Raw genomic sequence first — 21181 nt, 5'->3', positions numbered from 1 at the left:
GTTAAGTGTAAGCTTCCTCACCTCTCCCAGCACTCTGAACAGAGAGCTCTTTCCACAGCCATTTGGTCCACAAACAAGAACATTGGTGCCAGATCTCACCTTCANTTTTTAAAAAAAATATGACGATCTGAGTAAAGGTGCTAAGTAGCCACAGTTAAGTGTAAGCTTCCTCACCTCTCCCAGCACTCTGAACAGAGAGCTCTTTCCACAGCCATTTGGTCCACAAACAAGAACATTGGTGCCAGATCTCACCTTCAAAAGACAGAACAGCAGTTGTGAATGCACTCAATTTAACTGACTTATGCAAAGTCATGCATGTTGTCATATAATAACTAACACTAAACAAAAATTCAGCTGGCTGAGTATTTCAAATAAATGTATGCATTTTTTCACCCAGTCTTTAAGTCAGGTACTCAGAGAGAGCCTCTCTGGATGTGACATGGTGATGTAGGGTGAGATTTACCTCAAATGTGAGGTCTCTAATCAAGATGTCTCCATTGGGTGTTGCTAATGGGGTATGATCAAATCTGAAAAAGTAAAATAAAAAAAATGTTGCTTTGCTCATGAAAATAGCAAAAAGCCATATGCTGATGTCTATATTCAAGTGCAGTATTAGAGACCTACTTGATGATGTTATCTCTGTTGATAATTTGACCACTTCCAGGCACTAGAATGAGTTTCTCTGCAGTGTCGGATTCTAAGATGAATGGAATAAACAACAGTTAGCCTTTTTTGCTGCTCAGCTCCATTAAACACTCATTTCTTTGCAGTCAGGACTCCTGTGTACCCTTCTCCTGCTGCGACACCATGGTGCGTTCATATTTGCCAGAATTCAGCTCCTTCAGGACTTTCATCAGCTCAGTGATTCGAGTTGTGAATCTATAATGGATACACACATGATTAGAAAAACACAAACATTTGAGTTCCTCAGAACAGATCTCTGTCTCCTTTGGGAGGGAGGTCTTTGTCCCATTGTAAGCTTGCAGCATGTTTCACTCTAATGGCAAGATGATATGGCTGCTCCACCTTCTAGTTCTGTCACAGCTGCAGGAGTGCCTCATGCCACGCCTGTTCCCTGCTGCACTTTGCTTACGTACCTGATTTATTTTTTGACAAGGAAGCAGGTTTCTCTGAATCAATAAATGCAATTAATTGTGTGAATGCTCATTCTGGTAGAATATCATGATAATATTATAACTCAAATCAAATTCAACAAATTGCTTGCTGAATTAAAAAACTAAAGGGAATGACTTCCAACATTCTTTTATTAAACCTATTGAACATGAAATGGATCCAAGAGGCACCAATAAACAGAATGACAACTACATTTGAAAGTGCAGTTTTCCACTTATACTCAGCTAAATGAAACAATTTCCTTTTTTTGTGATGTGATGTCAGAGGCTGACAATGACATGATAAAAAAACAAAAAAACTACAATTGTGCGAGCATAGTTTTCTGAATTTGGCATTGAAATTTTGTGCGATTGTGGAACACTCACCCTGAGAGGCGGGTCATCTCTCGGCCAGCCAGTACGATCCTGCCCAGAGCCTGGGACATTCTCAGGAGCATCCTTCCACTCTGGTAGTAGTCCTACAGGTCACACAGGTCCACATAACATGAGTTCAACCTCAGAGCCTCAGAGCATTACTGCAAGCATGCTCAAAGCAAGCTGTGCTGTTTGATATGTGGGTTTCTACCAGGTAGTCACTGGTGTTTCCTCAGTTTGTGATGGCCTCACTGGAATAAGTCAAAATGACCAGTTGTATGTGCTGACTGGTTTTGACAAGACTGTGCTGCAATGACAAAGCCAGGCTCCCATACACTCCCATTCAAAGTCAAAACTGAAGACTGAGTTATTTTGCTCCCTCTCTCTCTGTGTGTGTGTTTGTGTGTGTGTGATTTCTCTGACCTCCAGCAGCTCAGAGTGTGTGCTGTGCAGGTGACGGGGGTGTGACATGTTGAGGAATGGCCGGCTAACCACCAGGTAACCCACCACAGTGGCCAGGTCTGCACAGGAACAGCATGTGAACACAAAAGGAACAGAAATAAAGATAACCATCAGGTATTTGAGAGGACATTATTCTATTGCTTTTATCTACATAAATTCTACAACATTCTTCTGTCACATAGCCGAAGGCAATGATGTCTCACACCGTTATAGCTGTGGAGCAGGGAGCCACGGTGAGGACATTTACACACTGATGAATAAACTTGTGACAACACCGGTGCTACCATTTACACTGTACTTTTGACAAGAAGAGATATTGGTCAGATGATGCTTAGTAACTGTAGAGTGCTGTATTAAGTTACTGCTAATGCAAAGCATGCATTTCAAACTCCTGCAGTTTCATACTGAACACATTTAACTTGTAAAACACAGGTGACTCACTGTAAAGAAGTCACAGTAAACATGATGTGTTTATTTTTAAGATAAGCCTTACTTTATCATTCATCAAGAAGGCATCTACAAAACAAGACAACTGCTATTTTTGGCATTTGTTGACAGCAGGTCAGTTTGAAATACTGTAATGAAACAGCCAGAAGCAGCCACAATGAGCTGGTAGATAAAGAGCTGCAGGTGACAGCGTGCACACCTCCAACTTCTTAGCCATGTTATCAACTCCTTCTCCCTCATTAACATTATCAGGTTCCCTGTTAAACCTGGGTTTAAACTGTTGGCTCTTTATCTTTTTGCTTTAACACGAAACCCTCTGCCACTGTCTTACCAGTCAATTGTCCTTACTGGTTGATGAAATCAGACTTCTGGTACACTGTGCTGTGACTATTGTTCCGCTAAGTAGCGATTAAAAAAAAAAAAAGGCAAAACGACAGTGGTGGCGCTGGGAGCGTGGCTCAACAGATAAATAGACCTACCTCTATAACTGTTGAACCAAACTTGCAGGAAATATCCACATAAGTACGTGCAACATACCCGTAAAGTTAATCTTAAATCAACCACTAGGGGGCACCACAAATGCAAACAATGGATGCTAGACCATGTGTAAAATCATCACAACGCAATTTTGGATTTTTAAAAAACAAATTTTCGACATCTCCTAAACCATAGGTCTGACTAGCACCAAATTTTATGTGGATCATTGCTACACCAGGCTTATCAACAGTACTCAAAATCTTAATGATGTCTTGAGTTTTGAAAATATTGACCAATGAACTTCAAAAGAGGCATAGCTCAGAAACTATAAATCAGAAATTGCTTGTCTAATCATTACAAAAGTCACAGGATGCATTTCATAACAATGTACTGCATGTGGAAAATTAGACAGAAATGTCCAAATAATGGTCACCACCAGTTCCATGTTGGCCTTGATCAAAATTTGGCCATAAATGGAAAACAAGGCAAAACAGCAGGTCAATGGTTTATTTAAAAATCACCAGACTTATTGGATATTTTGAATAAAGTAAATGGCTTGGTAGAAACTTGGACATAAATGAATGAGCGTCTAAGTGATCATCATAAAACCTGTTGTCATTAATGCAAGTGTCAGAAACCACTAAAGGTCTTGATCCTTTGAAGCTTTACAATTCTAAATATAAATGCTGTTCTGAAACCCAGAGTCGCCTCTTGCGTCTGTATTTATCTTTGTGTTTTTCTTTGCTCAGCAATTTTTCCTAATATTTAATATGAATTATTGTAAAGGGAAGGTTTTTTCTCTCTACTTACATTTGGCACAGCAAGGCAAATACATTCAATTCAGGGATATGACCTAAATATTGTCAATTAAAGATATAATTCTACTCACACTTAGCAATTATGCTGTCCACAAATCCCATGGAGAAGCGAAAGAAGATAAAGTTATGCAAGTGGTCCACCTGGAAGACAAAATAAATTTGTTCACATGCTGAGGTTAAGAAAACACACACTAACATGAACACTGACATTACTTTGGATGTGTGGATTGAATTTAAGGGATCAAGCATAGGATGGTTCTCTGGGCAACACACTTTGAACTTTCTGTCTGCTGTTTTCAAAGTTGTAAAAAGTATGAAATGAAACTGTTGCATGTAAAGCACTGCCTTTCACTAAATGCTGCAGGATCACCCCTGAAAATATTGGTTTTACTTTCTAGTGGTTTACCTTTCTCCTGGCTTACAAGTCCTTACAAGTGTAATTAAGCACACTCTGACCTTACCCAACCACAGCAGTTACAGATGCTGCTGTGCTCAGACGTGACACCTACTCATTCTATTGTAAATTATTAATGAAGTCTTTTTATGGACTAATATTTTCACCTTGTAGGAAACACTGCTGAACTGTTACCTACCAGTTTCTTGAATGCAGTATAAATGGTCTGCTTTTCCCTCATGTTCCCATTGTAGAAGGCAATCTCCTCACTGAAGAGAAAGACAGAGATCCACGTAGTGTTGTAGTACACAGCTGTGCAGTAACAGGGTCTAAGCAGGTGCTGTTGTCTTTACCTGTTGGTAATGAGGCGAGAGTTGACATAACGATACTCTCCCTCGTAACGCTGCTCAGTGACGGTCATCTTGCCTATAGGTCTTCTCAGTCTTGTCAGGAACAGTCCTGAGATCAGTAGGTAGGACATCATGATGGTTGGGCCCTGGGGAGGAGAGGTGGAACAACTGTCATTTCCTGTTCTATTCTGAAAATGATGTCACAGCTAACAGCCCATGATAAAAGGTTCAAGCCACTGCTGAAGTGCTGAAACCAACCATCTTTTTTAAATTTTACACACACACACGCACACACAAACACGGGCTTTCAAATAATTCATTTTAAATTATAATAATTAATAGCAACATTTCTATAGTTGATCGCCATAATCACATATTTTAAATGCATGTTTTCAGTTCCATTATTTTGCATTTTGAACAGTTATGAAGTCCATATTGACAGGGTGAGGCAAAAGCAAAGAGTATTTCCTGTATCCTCCTGTATGCTTAAAATGTATTTGTTGTGGCCCACCACATACTGAGTTTTTAAGATAAGATAAGATGAGATGAGATGAGATAAGACTTCACTGTCCGTTTGCACGGAAATTTGGCTTGCATTACAAGCTCATCAATCCTCACAAACATCACACATGTAAAAGACATCATAAAAACGACAAAAGTTTAATTAAAAACAATACTGATGTTTACAGCACATAACAATATCGTTTTGGGGGGTTGCATGCCCCATTTCTGCTCTCTCTCTCACATTGAAAATGGTGACCTGAAGTACTAGAATTTGTTTTATTCTTGTTAAAATCTTTCATCACCACTTTCTGTCATAAATGCAGAAGTCCACACAGGGGTCTGCTCTGACCAGAGAGAAATAATGGATTGTCTTTGACGCTGACCTCTAATGGACAAGGCTGAAACACAGCTTTCCAGTTTTCTAAGTTCGATGCAATGAAAAAAAAAAGAAGATATTTTACACATTTTGCATTTAATTATGATGCAGTATATGTAAAGACGTTCACGTATATGAAAAAAAAAAATCCTCATGTGTTTCAGTGGTATGGTATAGATTTACTGTATAGCAAGAATATGCAGAAGATAACCTTCTTACCTGGGCACCGATGGCACTTGTCAACTTGAAGATGTACAAACCAATATCCAACAGAGGCTGCAAGACAGACACACACACGCAGGCTCCAGCATCATAAAGGTATGGTCAGAAATGTGTTCCTATTGCTAAGTGGACAGTGTGCAGGAGTTTGTCTGCAAACTGTGTCCAACCTGTTCCTCTGCTACACAGATAGCTGCTGATGACAAAGAGCTTTACAGACACTAAATGGAGAACAAGAAACAGCAGTTAACTCCAGTAAAATCTGGATATTAAATTAATCTTGTATCTTTCAGTGTGGCTCAACTTTTAATTGTTTAATTGAGCATGACAAATTATACCATACATTTACCAAACTAATCTCTTTCTGTGAATGCCTCTTCATTTATTGAGGTGTCACACAGAAAGAAGGCTGTTACACTGCGTTAAACTGCCTCTTCACAGGGCTACTGTTTTTACATAAACTACATGTGGGCAATTAAAAATGTACAAACCACCAAATTCGGGGGTTTGTTTGCCTGTGGGGCGAGTGCTTGTAAACATTAGCATCCAACCCTGCCCTGTTAAGAGTTAAATTTGGGATGTGTTGTGTGTGATTGATGGACATATGGAAAAAGGTCATTCCAATATTTTAACATGGGAATGATGATGTCTAGGTTACATGCAGGTTCTCAAACTGCTGGTCTACAGTGAGCCTGCAGTGAACACTGTTGGGTATATGAGGCTGTGGTATGTGATGCAGGAGGTGTGGGTCATAAAGGAAGGGGATCTGCCTGGCACACAGAACCTGAGCAGTGATGCCACTGAGGCTCAGCCTCACTGCTCCAATCAATTGATGCTAGATTTGTCATTCACAATGTATGCTAGAAGATATCTGATCATTAATCATTTGAGAGCCATTAAAGTTGGTACCTTGCTGAGGTTTGAGTAAAGGTCCACCACACTGTTGCAGAACTTCTCCACATCCTGTGTCAGCAGCTGGTCTGCGTTGGCTATCCGGTTGTCTAGGTTTCCCATTTTGTAGTAGGTAAAACCTCTGAGGAGCCAGAACACAGAGTGAAGACTCAAAGAAGCCAAAGAACACAATGTCTACCTGTGACTGAACAGCAGGAGAACCACACAATCTCCATGTCTGGGTCACAAGTTCTACACAGCCAAAAACACTCAGGTCAGGGTTCCTTCTTGTCCTGCCCATAGAACGGGACAATATGTTGCAATCTGCTGCTAAATTGCATTTGACTATGCAGGGCTCGAAATACTACATGCATATACACAGTAGTACATTGGAGCCATGTGAAAGACTCTCAGTTCTACATGAAGCGGTGCAATAAATGGTATGCACTAACCACATGACTTGCAAAATTGATACTTTTCACATTCTCTCACACACTGCATGTTTATTTTATACACCTTCATGCTAATTTGCCATTACTAGTTAAAATTATGATTGAAATGTACACTACATTAGTCTGATGTAGCACACTGATTTTCATTATTTATGTGTTAATTTATTTTACAGCTAAAAAGGATTTGATGTTATGATTGACAGCTGTGTGAGCTAATCGGTGTGTTTTAATCAATGGTGCTGCTTGCAATTGGTCAGACAAGTATATGTGATATCAAAGGAAAAAAGCATACTGTAACCTTTAAGATGCTGAAATCAGAGAACGCTATGTGGTTTTGTTTAATACATGACATGAAAGATTTAAAGATCATCAGAAGATCACATTTAATGAGAAAGCAGCGTCAGTATTGCTGTGGTACTTACTGCAGGTACTGGTCATACAGGTTCTTTGTGAGCCTCTCACGGAACCTCAGCTTCAGCTCGTACAGACCCAACTTCAGGAAGTTGTTCACCAAGGCTATCTGGAATGACCCAGTCACACATAACACACATGTATACATCTCTCAGTGTGAACTCTGAGCTTCAGTACAACTGGACATCTAGCAGGATTTTACAGTCCGTTAAGTTTTCATGCTGATTGCTTGGTTTTTCAATTAGAATGAAGAGAATGAAGAAAGCATGCAAAAGCACCATATTTAGTGTGATTTTACAAGAGCAATACAAGCTCACAACATAACGAATCAGGCTGGAGATAATCTATGATTTTTATTGTCTTGATGTATCCTACAAATGTCAGTGTATCCAAAGTATGATATACCTCATTCCCCTGTGCCATAGAGATACATGTTGTTCCAAAACCATCTACAAAAGCTGTAACACTGTTGCACTGGATGAAATTTTTCTCAATTAGCGTAAGCACACACACACACACTGCAGTTTATTTTGACTACAGAGTCAAATGGCAATTTCTGTGCCATTTTGAAATTATGAAACAATATTTTTGAGATGTTTTTAAGCTTGAGGCTGAGAGCCACAGACAGGATAGGGACTCAGACAATATTGAGAGATGGATCAACACATTGTTTTTTTCTATTTTGGGGATTTGTTGACAATAAAAATATATAGAACATGACCAGCCTTATCATTTTAGTTTGAGACACAAAGAGGTACATTTGCATAACAGTGATAAACTGCCCATGTTAGCTCAAAATAATGACCATGCCAAATGGTTATTTTTAAGTGCATGAAATCATTCATTAAAAATATCCCCCATCACCAAGAAATTAGTAATTACACAGTCAAAAGGATATACATCATGTTCATCATATCTGGCCTCCTCTGTACTCTTCTCAGAAACTTTAACTTCCTTAACTATTTGCAGAAGTAAAACCCCAATACCAGAAAATGTTGGGAGGCTGTGTAAAACCTAGATAAAAACTGATTGCAAATCCGTTGTGACCTATATTCAATTAAATAAAGTGAAAAAAACAAGATTCATGATGTTCAAACTGATAAAGTTTGCTGTTGTTTTTCTGGAAATATACTCTTACAATAAATGTGATGCCTGCAACACGTTCCAAATAAGTTTAGACATGAACAACATGTCCCCCTTCCAAAACCCCACCTACCACATGCCGATGCCTGTCCTGTCCTCATGGCTCACCTCCCCACTCAGCTCAAGATGTACCCCTCCAACCAACCATGGAAAAAGGTTTGGGAGCAACATGCGCTGCCATCCAGATTTTTTTTTTTTTCATTTTTAGGGACGTCCCTGCTTATTACAGCAACGCAATGTCAAACCAGATTAGGCACGTGTTCAAACAGCATGGCTTCATAGTAAGAGAGTAAGAGTGTCATCAATTCACTTACTGAGTGCTGTTAAAAGAAAAGGTGATGTAGCATAGTGGTAAACATGCTCCTATCCCAACACTTTGGGAAAGTGTTCAAGGTATCAAATTGAGAATGAGTGTTTATTAAAAAAATTAAAATAAAATAAAGTTTATCAGTTTAAACATCAAATATGTTGTCTTTGATCTCTATTAAATTAAACATAGGGCAAAAGAGATTTACAAATCATTGCATTCTGTTTATATTTATCTTTTACACAACTTCCTAACTTTTTAGGTTTGTGGTTGTATAGAGTGACAATGAACTTCAGATGTATACAGAAAATGTATTCGCAATTAAGATCACACTTAAAAGTGTGGCAAAAATAGAAAAGTTAACAAAAAAAAACACACTTACAAGTGGCATGAATTTGATAAAGCTGAACAAGAAGGTCTTGAAATCTTTTGTTGAGCGACCGATAATTGCACTGCAAACCACAACATGCACAGAGATAAGCAAACATTGGCAAGAGTCAGAAGGACACATACTGATGCTTGATAAACTTCCTTTTCCTTTGGAACCAATGCAACTTTGCTAAACAGCATACAGTAACAGTGGAGTCCTGACATAGATGAACTCAGGAATACCATTCAATTTATATATGTTCATGTTATTTTTATGGTGCACGCTGACTTTATAGACAAATAATGGACATAAAGGTAAATAATAATAATGGTTGTGAAGCCATACACTAGCATCTCTTCAGTGAGCCTGAATAATACTGTTAAATCTGATAGTCTCTGTAATTTTGTATTCTCTTAAATCTCTAGTTATAGTTTGACATTAGATTAGACAGTAAAAACTTCTTTCTACAGTTAAGCTGTCCAGGAATAATGTGAAAGGCACTGGAGGGCATGTGTCAGTCTCAAGAGAAATCAGAATATTGTTGAAGAAGATGTTCCTGAACAGCAATTAGAGAATTTTCCTTGTTACTACTGAGCTGTAGAAGTTGCTTTGCCAAGATATGCTGATAAAGTCTGAAAATCCAAACTAGCACTACTGCAGAAATACTGCAAAAACACAACCACTCAAGTTGCAGTTACAGTTTACCATCCGTGTCTTTCCAGAATTATATGTAGCCATGACAGTAGACAGTGTTTTAAGTACCAATGTTGCTGCAAAGAAGCTGTATTCTAAAACAGGGACACTTTACACACATCTTCCTCCCAGCCGCACAGATCTCTACCATCAGCACAGTCTCAAGGAATTAGTGCCACCAAATCAATATCTGACTAAATGTCTCCCTCCTCTGTTCCTGAGTTATGGCAAAGTGTTTTTGCATGTTATGATATCACCATAAAGTTGAACTTTAGTCTTTTAGATATGAAATGCCACGACTTCATCATTTTATCCTCTATGAAATGTAAAATGAAAACATGAAATAACATGAAATTAACATTTGAATTCGTAAGGCCAAATATGTGGGTTTTTTTTAGGTCACAGTGGCTTTCACAAAATGTGATCAGTTCACTTGAGTCCAAGTGAACGTTTCTGCAAAATTTGAGGACATCTCCTGCACTTCTGCTCAGCAGGTGTTATTTGGCATTTTCCTTTGAATGCTTTTAGTTCTCAGACAGAATTAAGTGTTCATGGCCTCTACTGAATCTTTGTCCCATGACTCATGCTTCACTCTACTCAGTGGGCCCCAGACATGACTTCCATTTAAACTACTGGTATAATTAAACTGTAGAATATTTCTGTTCAAATACTAGCGGAATGTTAGTTGAATAATTCAGTTTTTAATGCATAAATTGCCGTGCATGCTTTTTCACTAAGTGCATTTGCTACCGAATGGAAATTTCCTGATCCTGATGATTTCCTGATGATGATATGGCCAAACTAAAGTGAGTGTAATTTTTGGTTTTGTATGTTTAATTTGATTGTTATTCAAAGTACAATCAGTGTATAAAATGTGTATGTGGTTTGTAGTATGTATGTAGTACCTGCATATGTATATGTCGTAACACATTCAGTATGTAGCACAGTTCCTGTGTAGTGCTTGGGGTATGCAGTACATGCAGTAATTTTAGTATGCACTCAAAGTAGACAGACACACACACATGCACACACGCACGCACGCACACACGCACGCACACACGCACACACATTATTTTAATGTTAAAATTAGGATGTGCACTGAGTTGAATCTATTCTCACTGGGGACATTTTAAATTGTAAACGGGGACCTGTGGAACAATATGGATTGCATTCAGCTTTTTAACAAATTTGTGTGTGATTGATAGATACTGTCAATCTGTACTGTCCTCATTTGAAAAAATGTTTTTGCATATATTATTACACTATTCAACCAACCATATTTTTCCAGCGGTAGAAAAAAGTTTGTTTGGCGATACAAATGTTACTGTCTACTCAATATGACATGTAAACCTCTGCTCATCCCCAGCACGTGAGGTAAGCGGTATGCATCCCACCATCGGGGCCAAAGGACACAGTTAACTCATTATCAGCGTGTCAGGGAACACACCCCGTGTTCTTTCCTGATAATACTACAGAATGAACCACAAGTTGACATTGGCAGGAGAAGAGCTTGTTGATGTTAGCTGTTAGCAGCTGGTAGCTGGAACTAACAGCTCACTGAGGTTGCACTAAGTTACACTGATGCTTTCAAGCTCTCTTCAGAAAAAAATGAGTATTAGGTGAAGGTATCTTTGTAATGCCCTTATTATGTGCTCAATTGGAATCTTGTTAAATAATGTTTTGGGTGATAAATTTGTATGAATACAGCTTAGAGGGAATTATCATATATATGAAAAAAATGCTTCAGATGAATTTTTTCAAAAAGACTTTTCCATGTGAAAAAAGGTTATATTTATGGTTGTGTCAGAAATGTGTATGACTGAATTTGTGGTCATTCAAAAGTAGTGTAATGAAGGTTTGAATATTTATAAATTCTTATAGTGAAGATTTCTTTGTTTTCCCCACAAATAAGGGGAATAAATAACAAATACATAAACAACATCAAAACATCACTGATTGGACAAATTGTTATTTTAAACATCAGTATCGGTATTGGCTCAGAATTCCAAACCAAGTCCATCCCTACATGTTATACAATTGTATTGTTCATTGATTTTAAGATTTTATACATAAACAGTATGGATTCTGAATTGATGAATTTAACACTGCAACTTTCTAGCTGATAAAAATGACACATTTTTTTATTCTGTCAGAAAGTCATTAGTGATGGGAGAAAGCCCTATGTCCATTACTAAACTATACCTAATACATGCTATTTTTGCAATGCTCTGTTTATAACCTCTAATTAGAAATACCAGTTGCAGTAAAGTTATGAACACATAAATTGAATAGAATTCCTTGTGAAAATGTTTTCTAGTTAATTTATGTCAAGATTGATTTTACCACCTGATAAAAACCGCAGGTCAGTGTTATGGCTTGGAAGGAAAAGTAAGTGATGAAAAGGTCAATACGACACTATTACAAAGCATGATGTTAAACCACAGTGTTAGGGGTCTAAAGCTGGGTGTCACACTTTTATGAGAGGCATGTGTCGGACAGTTACCCCTGGTATGACTGATATGTAGGAATAAAAGTGCTTCTTGAATAGACTGATGTCTCTGCTTATAATACCACTGTGGAGAATCAAAAGAAAGTCATCAGTTCCTGAAAAAAAAAAATCAAACAGCAATGCATGATGGTATTCCCATTCTAATCTTACACAAGAGAACGTGAACAGATTTGTTTCAGCTACAGTGTCTTTTTAAAGACTCCCTGCTGTGACTGACCAAAACCTACATCAGCCAAAAGACAACTGAAACATCATTTTAATGCTAACCACGGAAAAATAATTGATAAGGGTAAACAGCAAGTAGGTCAGATTGTTGGCATGCAGCAATAACTGCTTCAAATCTGTCATCTTTTTGACACTACACTCAGTGATGAGCACTGATTAATTCTGCATTGATTATGCACAGTGACAGTGGCAGTGGCAGTGGCAGTGACACACTTTGGGCTACAACCTACACAGAAATGACATTTGTTTTTTTTCTTCTCCTTAACTAATAATTGATAAAAAATAATCTGAAAAAAAAATCTTCAATTAATGAAATGTAAAATTCTGGGAACAGACACAAGACTTGGATCCATGTTCATATTGTGGCCCATGTAGAACAGCCCCTACCTGAATGTAGATCATGTGGACTTGTCTAAATGGCACTGATGAAATATTAACCCTGTAGAATGAAGTGACTTTGCAGAGACAGCACTACATAACACGCACAGTTTGAGACTTCAGTTCCCACTATGTAAAGCAGGTTAAATGTGCAGTGCAGTTCATTTATAGCAGGACAGTGACACATTTTCTTCTGGACAGTTTACATTGGAGCTCCTTAACTGCTACATTTCCAAAGCCATATTATCATTCGAACAAAAACTATCTTTTTCATATTCCCTCCCCACCAAAATCAGTGCGCGCATGCGACTTTTTCAAACACCAGTAAACCTGCTAAAAATAGGCTATAGACAGCTTTATCATTGCCAGTAGAGCAGAACTGCTACACTGCTCAGTGTATGTGGACTGTACACTTTCCCACTGCATTGAAATGCCAGAAGCTAGCGGGTGTTAGCAGGGTTTTTTGTTCAGTGGGAATGAAACTTTAGAAATGTATCACAGAGTGAGATGCTTGTTGTTTAAGGGTAAAGCACCTTTTAGTCTCCTTATTAGTCTGCCTGAAAAGACAAGGTTGACCACAGCTAACACAAAATGATACTGACCTGATACTTTAAAGTCCAATGTGCTGGAGTACCAAGCTAAGCCCAAAACAATGTGTCATGTCCTGATACTCACAGACTGCACTGTTCCGTAGATATGTTTCTGGTCAGTCTCTTATTGATTTATTTAACTTTAAAGACAAATTGCGATGTTGTGACTGCATCATTGTGACAACATAAAACCAACAATTTATTTTCAGCATAATGAACAGCAAAATCTTTGTTTTAAACTGAATAATAATCTAAGCGTAAATCTAGAGTCTGACCTTTCAATCATGGTGCCATTCTGGATCATCCATACGTCACAGTAGGTCCTGGCCACCAGCATGGCAGCAATCAGGATAAGACAGCCAGTCTGTGGTGAAGACAACAGCCATAGGAAAGAGTCAGTGGAGCCTGTAAAACTCTGCAGATCATAAAGTCCTTTATCGTCCTGCCCTTGCTTCTGCTCATATCTACTCAACCGATCGGATAAGACTAAAGAGAGCGAGAGGAGCAATGTGGCTTTGACCTTGGCTCATGGAGCGCATATAACTGGGTCAAAGGGCTCTGCTGTCCGTGCAGCTAGTCACTATGACTTTCTGTCCAAAAATGATAAAAGACCTGATGTGCAATTAATGCACCCACATTCTCAAATTATTACACTCGGCCCATCCAGTAGTTTGGGAAATCAAGGCAATGCAGCAGTAAAGTATTTAATCCATAAGGGACGCAATTTGTCCCATATTTCTGTAGACACCCTACTCTAACTCATAAACTATGTTTTCACATGCTTGAAAAGATATGAGAATGATTAAAACCATTAAAACCAAAGCGGGGAAATATTACATCAGAAGTTGCAGGAGAGACTGACACAGAATAACAGGCCTGTCACCCAGCCGCATGGTTGACAGGGTTTCGGAGACCGGGGAAATTCACTCTTAATAATTCAAACACCAGGTTATCCCTTCCTTCAGACACCCAGTTTTCATCACAGTGCTATTATTTGTAGCAGAGTATAAATACACAATGCTCCCATTGCAAAAAATCAACAACATACACTGCCCTCAGGGAAACACACTTTTCTTTCGATGAGCAGAGGCAGAGCTATCGCCACAGCTGAATTTGTGGCCATCTTCTACACATTGTTGTTGTTCTTCTTCCTTTCACCAGCAGATTAGAGCACTTGTCAGTTTAACCCAGCTGCTCAGTGGAGCTCCACTGCTGGCCTCAGTGCTCCATGACAGGCTTTAGGCAGACTGTGAGGAGCTGACCAAATAAGCTCAGTTCTCTGCACTACCAACATAATTCACTCAATACCCTTAAAAATATCAAGTTGGATACCCAACCGTAAGTGTCAGTTGTTGTGACATTCCTACAACATGATAAAGACAATAGCAACCTCACAGCAGTGAGATATCATACCTCCATGCAGAAAACTCGAGGTACCATGATCCGCAGAATCTTGAAGATTCGGAGGAAAAAAACTCTGTCCACTGCTGCGCGGTCTTTTCTGCCATCTTTCTGGATGAAGAGAGAAAAACAAAAAGGTAGGTTGTGACACATCTACAGAAACTATTTAGGACTAATTTTAAAGTTTTAAGACATACCTCAGTATTCAGCACTAAATCTGAGACTCCTTTTTTACTGCGAAGAAAGAACAATAATTGAATCAGACAGATGACATTGCTGTGTTATAGAAATTAGACAGTGAGTAAGTCCAGATGGACGGAATGATGGATAATAATTTATCACCCGGGAAATTCACTCTTAATAATTCAAAAACAGGTTATCCCCCTCTTCATGAGTGAGAGTGTTCAATAACAGTTTTTATAATTTTTCAGGATTTCATATCAATTCTAAATTACAACTGGATTGTTAGCTGCCATTTGTGTTTTTTAGAAATTTTGTAAGTTGCTCTTGGGCAACAATTTAATCAACTTTATCAACTCTCAGTGGAATCATCATTTTGGGAGTCTAGTAGCTCTATAATATCTCTGCTTCTATTGGGAGTGCTGTGGCCAGAGTTGCAAATCAGTACACTTCATGGTAATACTGAATTTTGACATGGTTCAATGTGATGAAGTTCCTTAATATACTCCTTAATATATAACCAGGTACTTCAACAGGTACTGCACACTTAAATGTTTTTAAAATTTTTCGGCCAGTTAACTAAAACGACTAAATTACTACTGATATTTAAATTTTATCTATACTTTATACTTTAATAAATAATAATATTAATACTTAAATAACCCAATATCTAAAATATCCAGTGTGTTTTCAGTTTTCACACAGAAGCACTGAGTTACTCTCAGGCAAACCCACCCTGTCCCATCTCAGAGCCTCTTGTCCTTTATTCAACCTTCTAACGACATCCTCAGGCCCGTTAGTTACACTGTTCATGTATTCGTTATTACAGAATAGGTTTATGCTCTCAATTACATTTCAGACAAAAAAAGTTGAGAAGATTTTAAAGATGCACTCACTGAAAATGCAGATAGTCAAAAGAAGCGTAGTTGTGTTGGTATAATTTTATTTTTGTTGATTTTTGTTTTCTTTTTAAAGGAGCACAATTACAATAAATGGAATAATTGCAGAGTGTTAATTTTCTATTTATGCTGATTCTTCAATTTCTGTAAAGGTGGTCATTTCCTCAATGCCTTGCCTAGTTTTCTCTGTCATGTATGTAACTAATTTGCTTTTGAATGTGGACTTGAAGTTACTTACACATCCTTTTGAAAGATTTGTGCCTGTATGGTTTCAAATAGTATTAAAGCTGCAAGCAGCGATGAATGGGCCCTCGCACCTCCACGCACGTTGAGGCTACCTGCTGGACACCGACTGATGCGGCCGCGTCTCTCTGAGAAAGGGCTACATCAAGGGCTACATGCATGCATCAGTGAATAGTGTTTCCATGTAGTGGTGGAGCAGGATACTTGTGAAGTGTCTTTAGAAGAGGTGTTTGTGTCTCCCTGACACTCCCTCTGACACTTTCCTGCATTATATGGTCTGTGAACAGAGTTTTCCTATCAGCTCATATGGGAAAAAATATGGGTGTGGCTCATTTGCTCCATTATGTCTGTAAAAGGCTAATATCAGTTGCTAATATATGTATATTGAAAAATCAGTCAGGCTTTAACAGAAATGGAAAGCAGAAAATTAAAAAGTGTGGACTTTCTGTTGGGTTTAGGGCATAGCTCCAAGAGGGTTTTCACTAAGACATGGGGTTTTACATATTTCCTCCATGTAGTGCTAAGGGTGGAGATGCGCTAAGTCACTTTAGCAGGTGTGTGTGTGTGTGTGTGTGTGTGTGTGTGTGTGTGTGTGAGTTGTGATCTGCCACCTACAGCGCTGTTGTGAGCTTACTCACAGCAACAAGCATGGGAAAAAATTACAGTATATTTCTCCTTTTTCCTGATGATCTAAATAAGTCCCTAAATGTGTCTCTTGTTGCTGCTTAAATATATTGTGCTAAGAGGGTCTGAAAATTTGCTAAACACAATAATGTCAGCTGGTTAGCAGTCCTCTCCTTCTATACCATAGAACCTGAGGTCATCTTGTTTGTTTGCAGAAAGATGAGACCATTGTTTTTTAACATAATAATATGTAATTCAATGTTGCTTATTATAAAAACAGTCTTACTGACTGCACCACCGTCCACTGTTCTGCAGTGCTCTCTGTCACAATGTCCTTGAGTGCTCAAAGTAGTTTAACAATGGCGTAAGACTGCACTGTGCTGGACAAACTATAGAATGCAACCATTTCAAAACCACCCCAGCATCATTCACAGCATTATATAGTCAGTGAACAGAGTTTTCCTATCAACGCATATGGGAAAAAACTATGCACCAACGCTGATTTACGCCATCATGTCTGTATATTATCAGCTGATAATAAAGGTATATTAAAAAAATCAGTCAGGCCAACGCCAACGCCAACTTTAGGAAATACTGGTGTCCAGATGTAAAGTCAATCAGATGAAATCTGTAGGATAAGTGTTTGATGAAACAAAGGCTAAAATTACAAAAAATATAAAAATTCTAATCAAAATGGCAGACTTCCTGTTGGGTTTAGGACTTGGCTCAGGGGCTGCTTCATCGAAATTTTTCTAGGTGGTGCTAAAGAGCCAATTTTGCACATCAGTGCAAAGAAATCATATGAGATATCACAATTTAGGACTTTTGATGTCTGTGCCACATTTGGTGAGTACTGGTGCATGCCTTGGTCCTTAAGAAAGTGCTTCCTGTTCCTAATAGTGCGTAACTATGGCAACATCGTTTGATGAAAACTCAAAAAGTTTTTTTCTGTGCATCATGAAAGTCTTTGCAGTCTTATGAGTGCATTTGAAGTTGCTCGGTGAACTTGCTACAGGGGAAACATTAAAGTGTAAAAAAAAGTAACTTCCTGTTACCACTAGTTGGCCCTATGATAGGGATTTAAAATTGTACTGCAGATGTGTTTAGTCCTGGGCTCTTATCAAATGTGTGAAATTTTGTTAAGATCTAACCATCTGGGATCAAGTTATGACAGTTTTTGATGTCATGTCGCAACATCGAAATTCACTGTGGCATCATGGGAACACCATTAAACAAAAAATGACAATATTCATTTTTCATCATAACCAACATCTTAATGATTTTTGACACAATTTTGAGATCAATCAAATCAACCTGCCAGGAGCTGGACCTCTTAGTGTAAAACTTTGTCTTTCCTGTGTCAATAGGTGGCGCTCTCACTATCGCTGAAAATAGTCATACAGATGTGTTCAGGACAGGACTTCTATCAAACATGAAGTTTGGGGCAGATTGGATCATGTACAATAGATTTAAAAACTGCTTCCTGTTTGGTGGCGAAACATGTAACTTCTTGGCCTGATAACTTCCACACCGTTAATATTAGATCAAAACTGGTCGCAATCTGGGGTCCCCCACATCTGAAGGTGGGAATTACAAATTTTGAAGTCAGTCCGTTGAAATCTTTAGGACTATTGCATTAAATTCCAACACCATGAAATCTCAAAAAATGACATTTCAATTCAAAATGGCAGACTTCCTGTTGGGTTTAGAGTATGGCTCCAACAGGATTTTTGTCCGTTGTAACATGTTCTATGTACCTCCAAATTTGAAATGGTTTGCCAGGGCTGGCATTCAGGGGGCGCTACTGAGCTCACCTATACACAGGACCTATACAATACAAAAATTTTCATCAGTCCCCATAAGCATGCCAAATTTCATGAGTTTTTGAGTATGATAAAGCCCCCCGAAATAATAATAATAATAATAAGAAGAAGAAGAAGAATAAAAAACGGACCAATCACAATAGGGTCCTTGCACTGTTCGGTGCTCTGGCCCTAATTAAGACACCAGGCCTCAGAGTCAGTGAAAGCTGTGCTCTTAAACACTTTAAAAACTAGAGTAAGTTGGCTTGATTTCTTAAAAAAAAAAAAAAAAAAAAAAAAAAACACGGGAGGGGGCTGAGCAATTTAACAAGAGATGGCCAAAAACAAGTTTTAAGAAAATTAGCCCACGCACATAGAAAATAGTGTAATAGAGTAAAAAAAACAAACAAATAAAAAAAGAAAATTATCCCTGACAGGTTTTTTTTCCTGTTACATAATGTAAAATATATAGTTAGGATCATCATAAATATAGTTTAGTCTATTTTTTTCCCTAGGTTTATATTTTACTTGATGTTTTTAGAAAATCAAATAATCCATCCCAGCTTATTTGCAGATCACTTCCTTGTCACCCTTTATTTATTTATTTGTAATTTGTGGTACATTTCTTACCAGGTTGCTCATTCTGTTTTCCCTGTGTTTATGAAAGAAACCAAACCAATATCTTCAGGGTTCAGAGGTCAGAATGATTGTGAAATGTGTCTGTATGCAGCACAAGAAAACTTTTGTCGATCCAGATGTGAAATGGTTAATACTTCTCTAATGAGAGCAACTTCAAGGGTAAGTTAACATCACTTTTTGCTGATATGGCAGGTACACATTAACTAGCCATTACTAAACTGGAGATTGGCCTATCTTTTCTCTTCAAGTCAGAGAATCACTTTTTAGATAAAATGATACCTTAAGGCGATGTCATTTTTTTCATGACAACCATCGACAGCTCAGCACAGACACCGAGCTCACAGACATGAGCTGTAAAAGCTAAGGCTGTCACCAAAGTTAGCCAAAGTTCCGCAGCTCGGCCGGTCCCGGTGAGCCTGCAGCTGTCTGTCATGGTGAGTTTGGTAGCTGAACAAAAATTCTGAAGGTTAATCATTAGTACGGGCAAAATAGCTGGTCGGGTCAGTGAGCAGGGCGCCAAACTGCGCAGAAAAAGGGCTGTCTGTTAACAAGAAACGGGGGTGAACTCTGCAAGTCGCCGTCACCTGTCAGAACTGGAAGCTAGCGGCTAATTAGCATCCAGACTCAGAAAGTCGCGTTTTTCTACGATTTACAGCGAACGCAACGGTTTAGACTGTCAGCCACTTACCCGTCCCGCCTGTGCGTCCTACGTCTGTGTTTGAGCAGGTACAGAACCAGCAGAATGCCGCCTGCTATGGACGAGTTCTTCGCTGTAAGATACTTACTGAAGGACGCCATTTTTCTAACAGAACGACCGGACTGATGAGACATAGAACGCGGCTACAGCCAGACACGTTCCGTCTGAAGACTGATACACACGCCCCCACCAACTGTCTGACACGCCCCCACTAACCAGGGCGAAGGGTACTCGGGTAATTGAACCCTGCAATGGCGATGTAGAAAATACATATGAGGACAAGCATGATAATAGTGGACTGTACCCATTCTAAATGGAGACGCGATTCTCCTTTTAAGTAACAGGATGTAACCTCATGCGAACTTCAACCGCCTTCCTTTTAACCTGATAATATATTGGTAGCTAAATGCTAATTTAGCATGTTGTACAGAGCTTCCGCTTCCGGACCAAGAGGGGGCGTGTTACGAAGCTGTGGGCGTGTTGTGATACCGCTGGAGCCGCAGCCAAATCAACTCGGGAATTCAGACGGTTGCTCCTACTCGACGTTACTGCTGTAGAGACGTTCAGGGTCACTGGGAAATTCTAAGGACGAATACAGAGAGCTTAAAATGGGACTAAATCTAACTCTTTATGGAAATATATATTATCTTCACGATTATTATCATTTGCTTTGCCAGAGGTTGAACAAAGACATTATTATTATTGATATTAATGGTGAGGGACATTTTTTCATTCTTACTTTTTTTTATAATATTGCCTGTGTTCATGCATATGGTACACAACGGAATAAAATTGAGCAACAGTATAACAGTGAATCAGAATCAAAAAGGAAATTGATCATGACATAATAAAACAAACAAATATGCATGTTAAACAAAAATATGGGAAATCTTTAAATAATATAGCAACAACAGCAATTGAGGTAAGCATTTTAATTGATTAACTGTGTGAAAACCAATCTCAGCGAATAATGACAGATTAACTTAACACTTTGAAAACTGAGCAAACTGGCTTGACTTTTTTCAAAGACATGTAAAGAAGGCAACCAACAGCTTCATAAGAAATGACCTAAAGATTAGCAAAATCTTCACAAAAAGTTAGGCCTACAAGACAAGTACCAGAAAGTAAACAAGAAAAAAAAGGAAATTACCTGAAAAAGGTACTCAAATAAAATAATAATGATAAATATAACA

The 21181-nt window shown here is 38.5% G+C and overlaps 1 protein-coding gene across 1 annotated transcript in view; it reads right to left on the bottom strand.

Moving 5' to 3' along the window:
* The window catches only part of abcd3a (ATP-binding cassette, sub-family D (ALD), member 3a), a 29421-nt gene extending 9284 nt beyond the window's left edge, over window positions 1–20137 (bottom strand). The window contains exons 1-17 of the mRNA XM_042510913.1: window positions 19980–20137; window positions 15102–15138; window positions 14917–15015; window positions 13779–13867; window positions 9121–9190; window positions 7300–7397; window positions 6444–6567; window positions 5535–5591; window positions 4439–4581; window positions 4285–4354; window positions 3763–3832; window positions 1911–2008; window positions 1500–1591; window positions 788–879; window positions 625–697; window positions 464–527; window positions 175–252 (exon numbers count right to left, since the gene is read on the bottom strand). Coding sequence (XP_042366847.1) covers window positions 175–252; window positions 464–527; window positions 625–697; window positions 788–879; window positions 1500–1591; window positions 1911–2008; window positions 3763–3832; window positions 4285–4354; window positions 4439–4581; window positions 5535–5591; window positions 6444–6567; window positions 7300–7397; window positions 9121–9190; window positions 13779–13867; window positions 14917–15015; window positions 15102–15138; window positions 19980–20122 — 1497 coding nt within the window. The 5' untranslated portion in view covers window positions 20123–20137. The remainder of the gene's footprint in view (window positions 1–174; window positions 253–463; window positions 528–624; window positions 698–787; window positions 880–1499; window positions 1592–1910; window positions 2009–3762; window positions 3833–4284; window positions 4355–4438; window positions 4582–5534; window positions 5592–6443; window positions 6568–7299; window positions 7398–9120; window positions 9191–13778; window positions 13868–14916; window positions 15016–15101; window positions 15139–19979) is intronic.
* Between the last annotated feature and the right edge of the window lie 1044 nt (window positions 20138–21181).

The sequence above is a fragment of the Plectropomus leopardus genome, chromosome 21 (assembly GCF_008729295.1).
Source record: "Plectropomus leopardus isolate mb chromosome 21, YSFRI_Pleo_2.0, whole genome shotgun sequence".
NCBI classification, from domain to species: Eukaryota; Metazoa; Chordata; class Actinopteri; order Perciformes; family Serranidae; genus Plectropomus; species Plectropomus leopardus.
The sequence above is the reverse complement of the archived record's forward strand: the minus strand, read 5'-3'. Positions and strand labels throughout refer to the sequence as shown.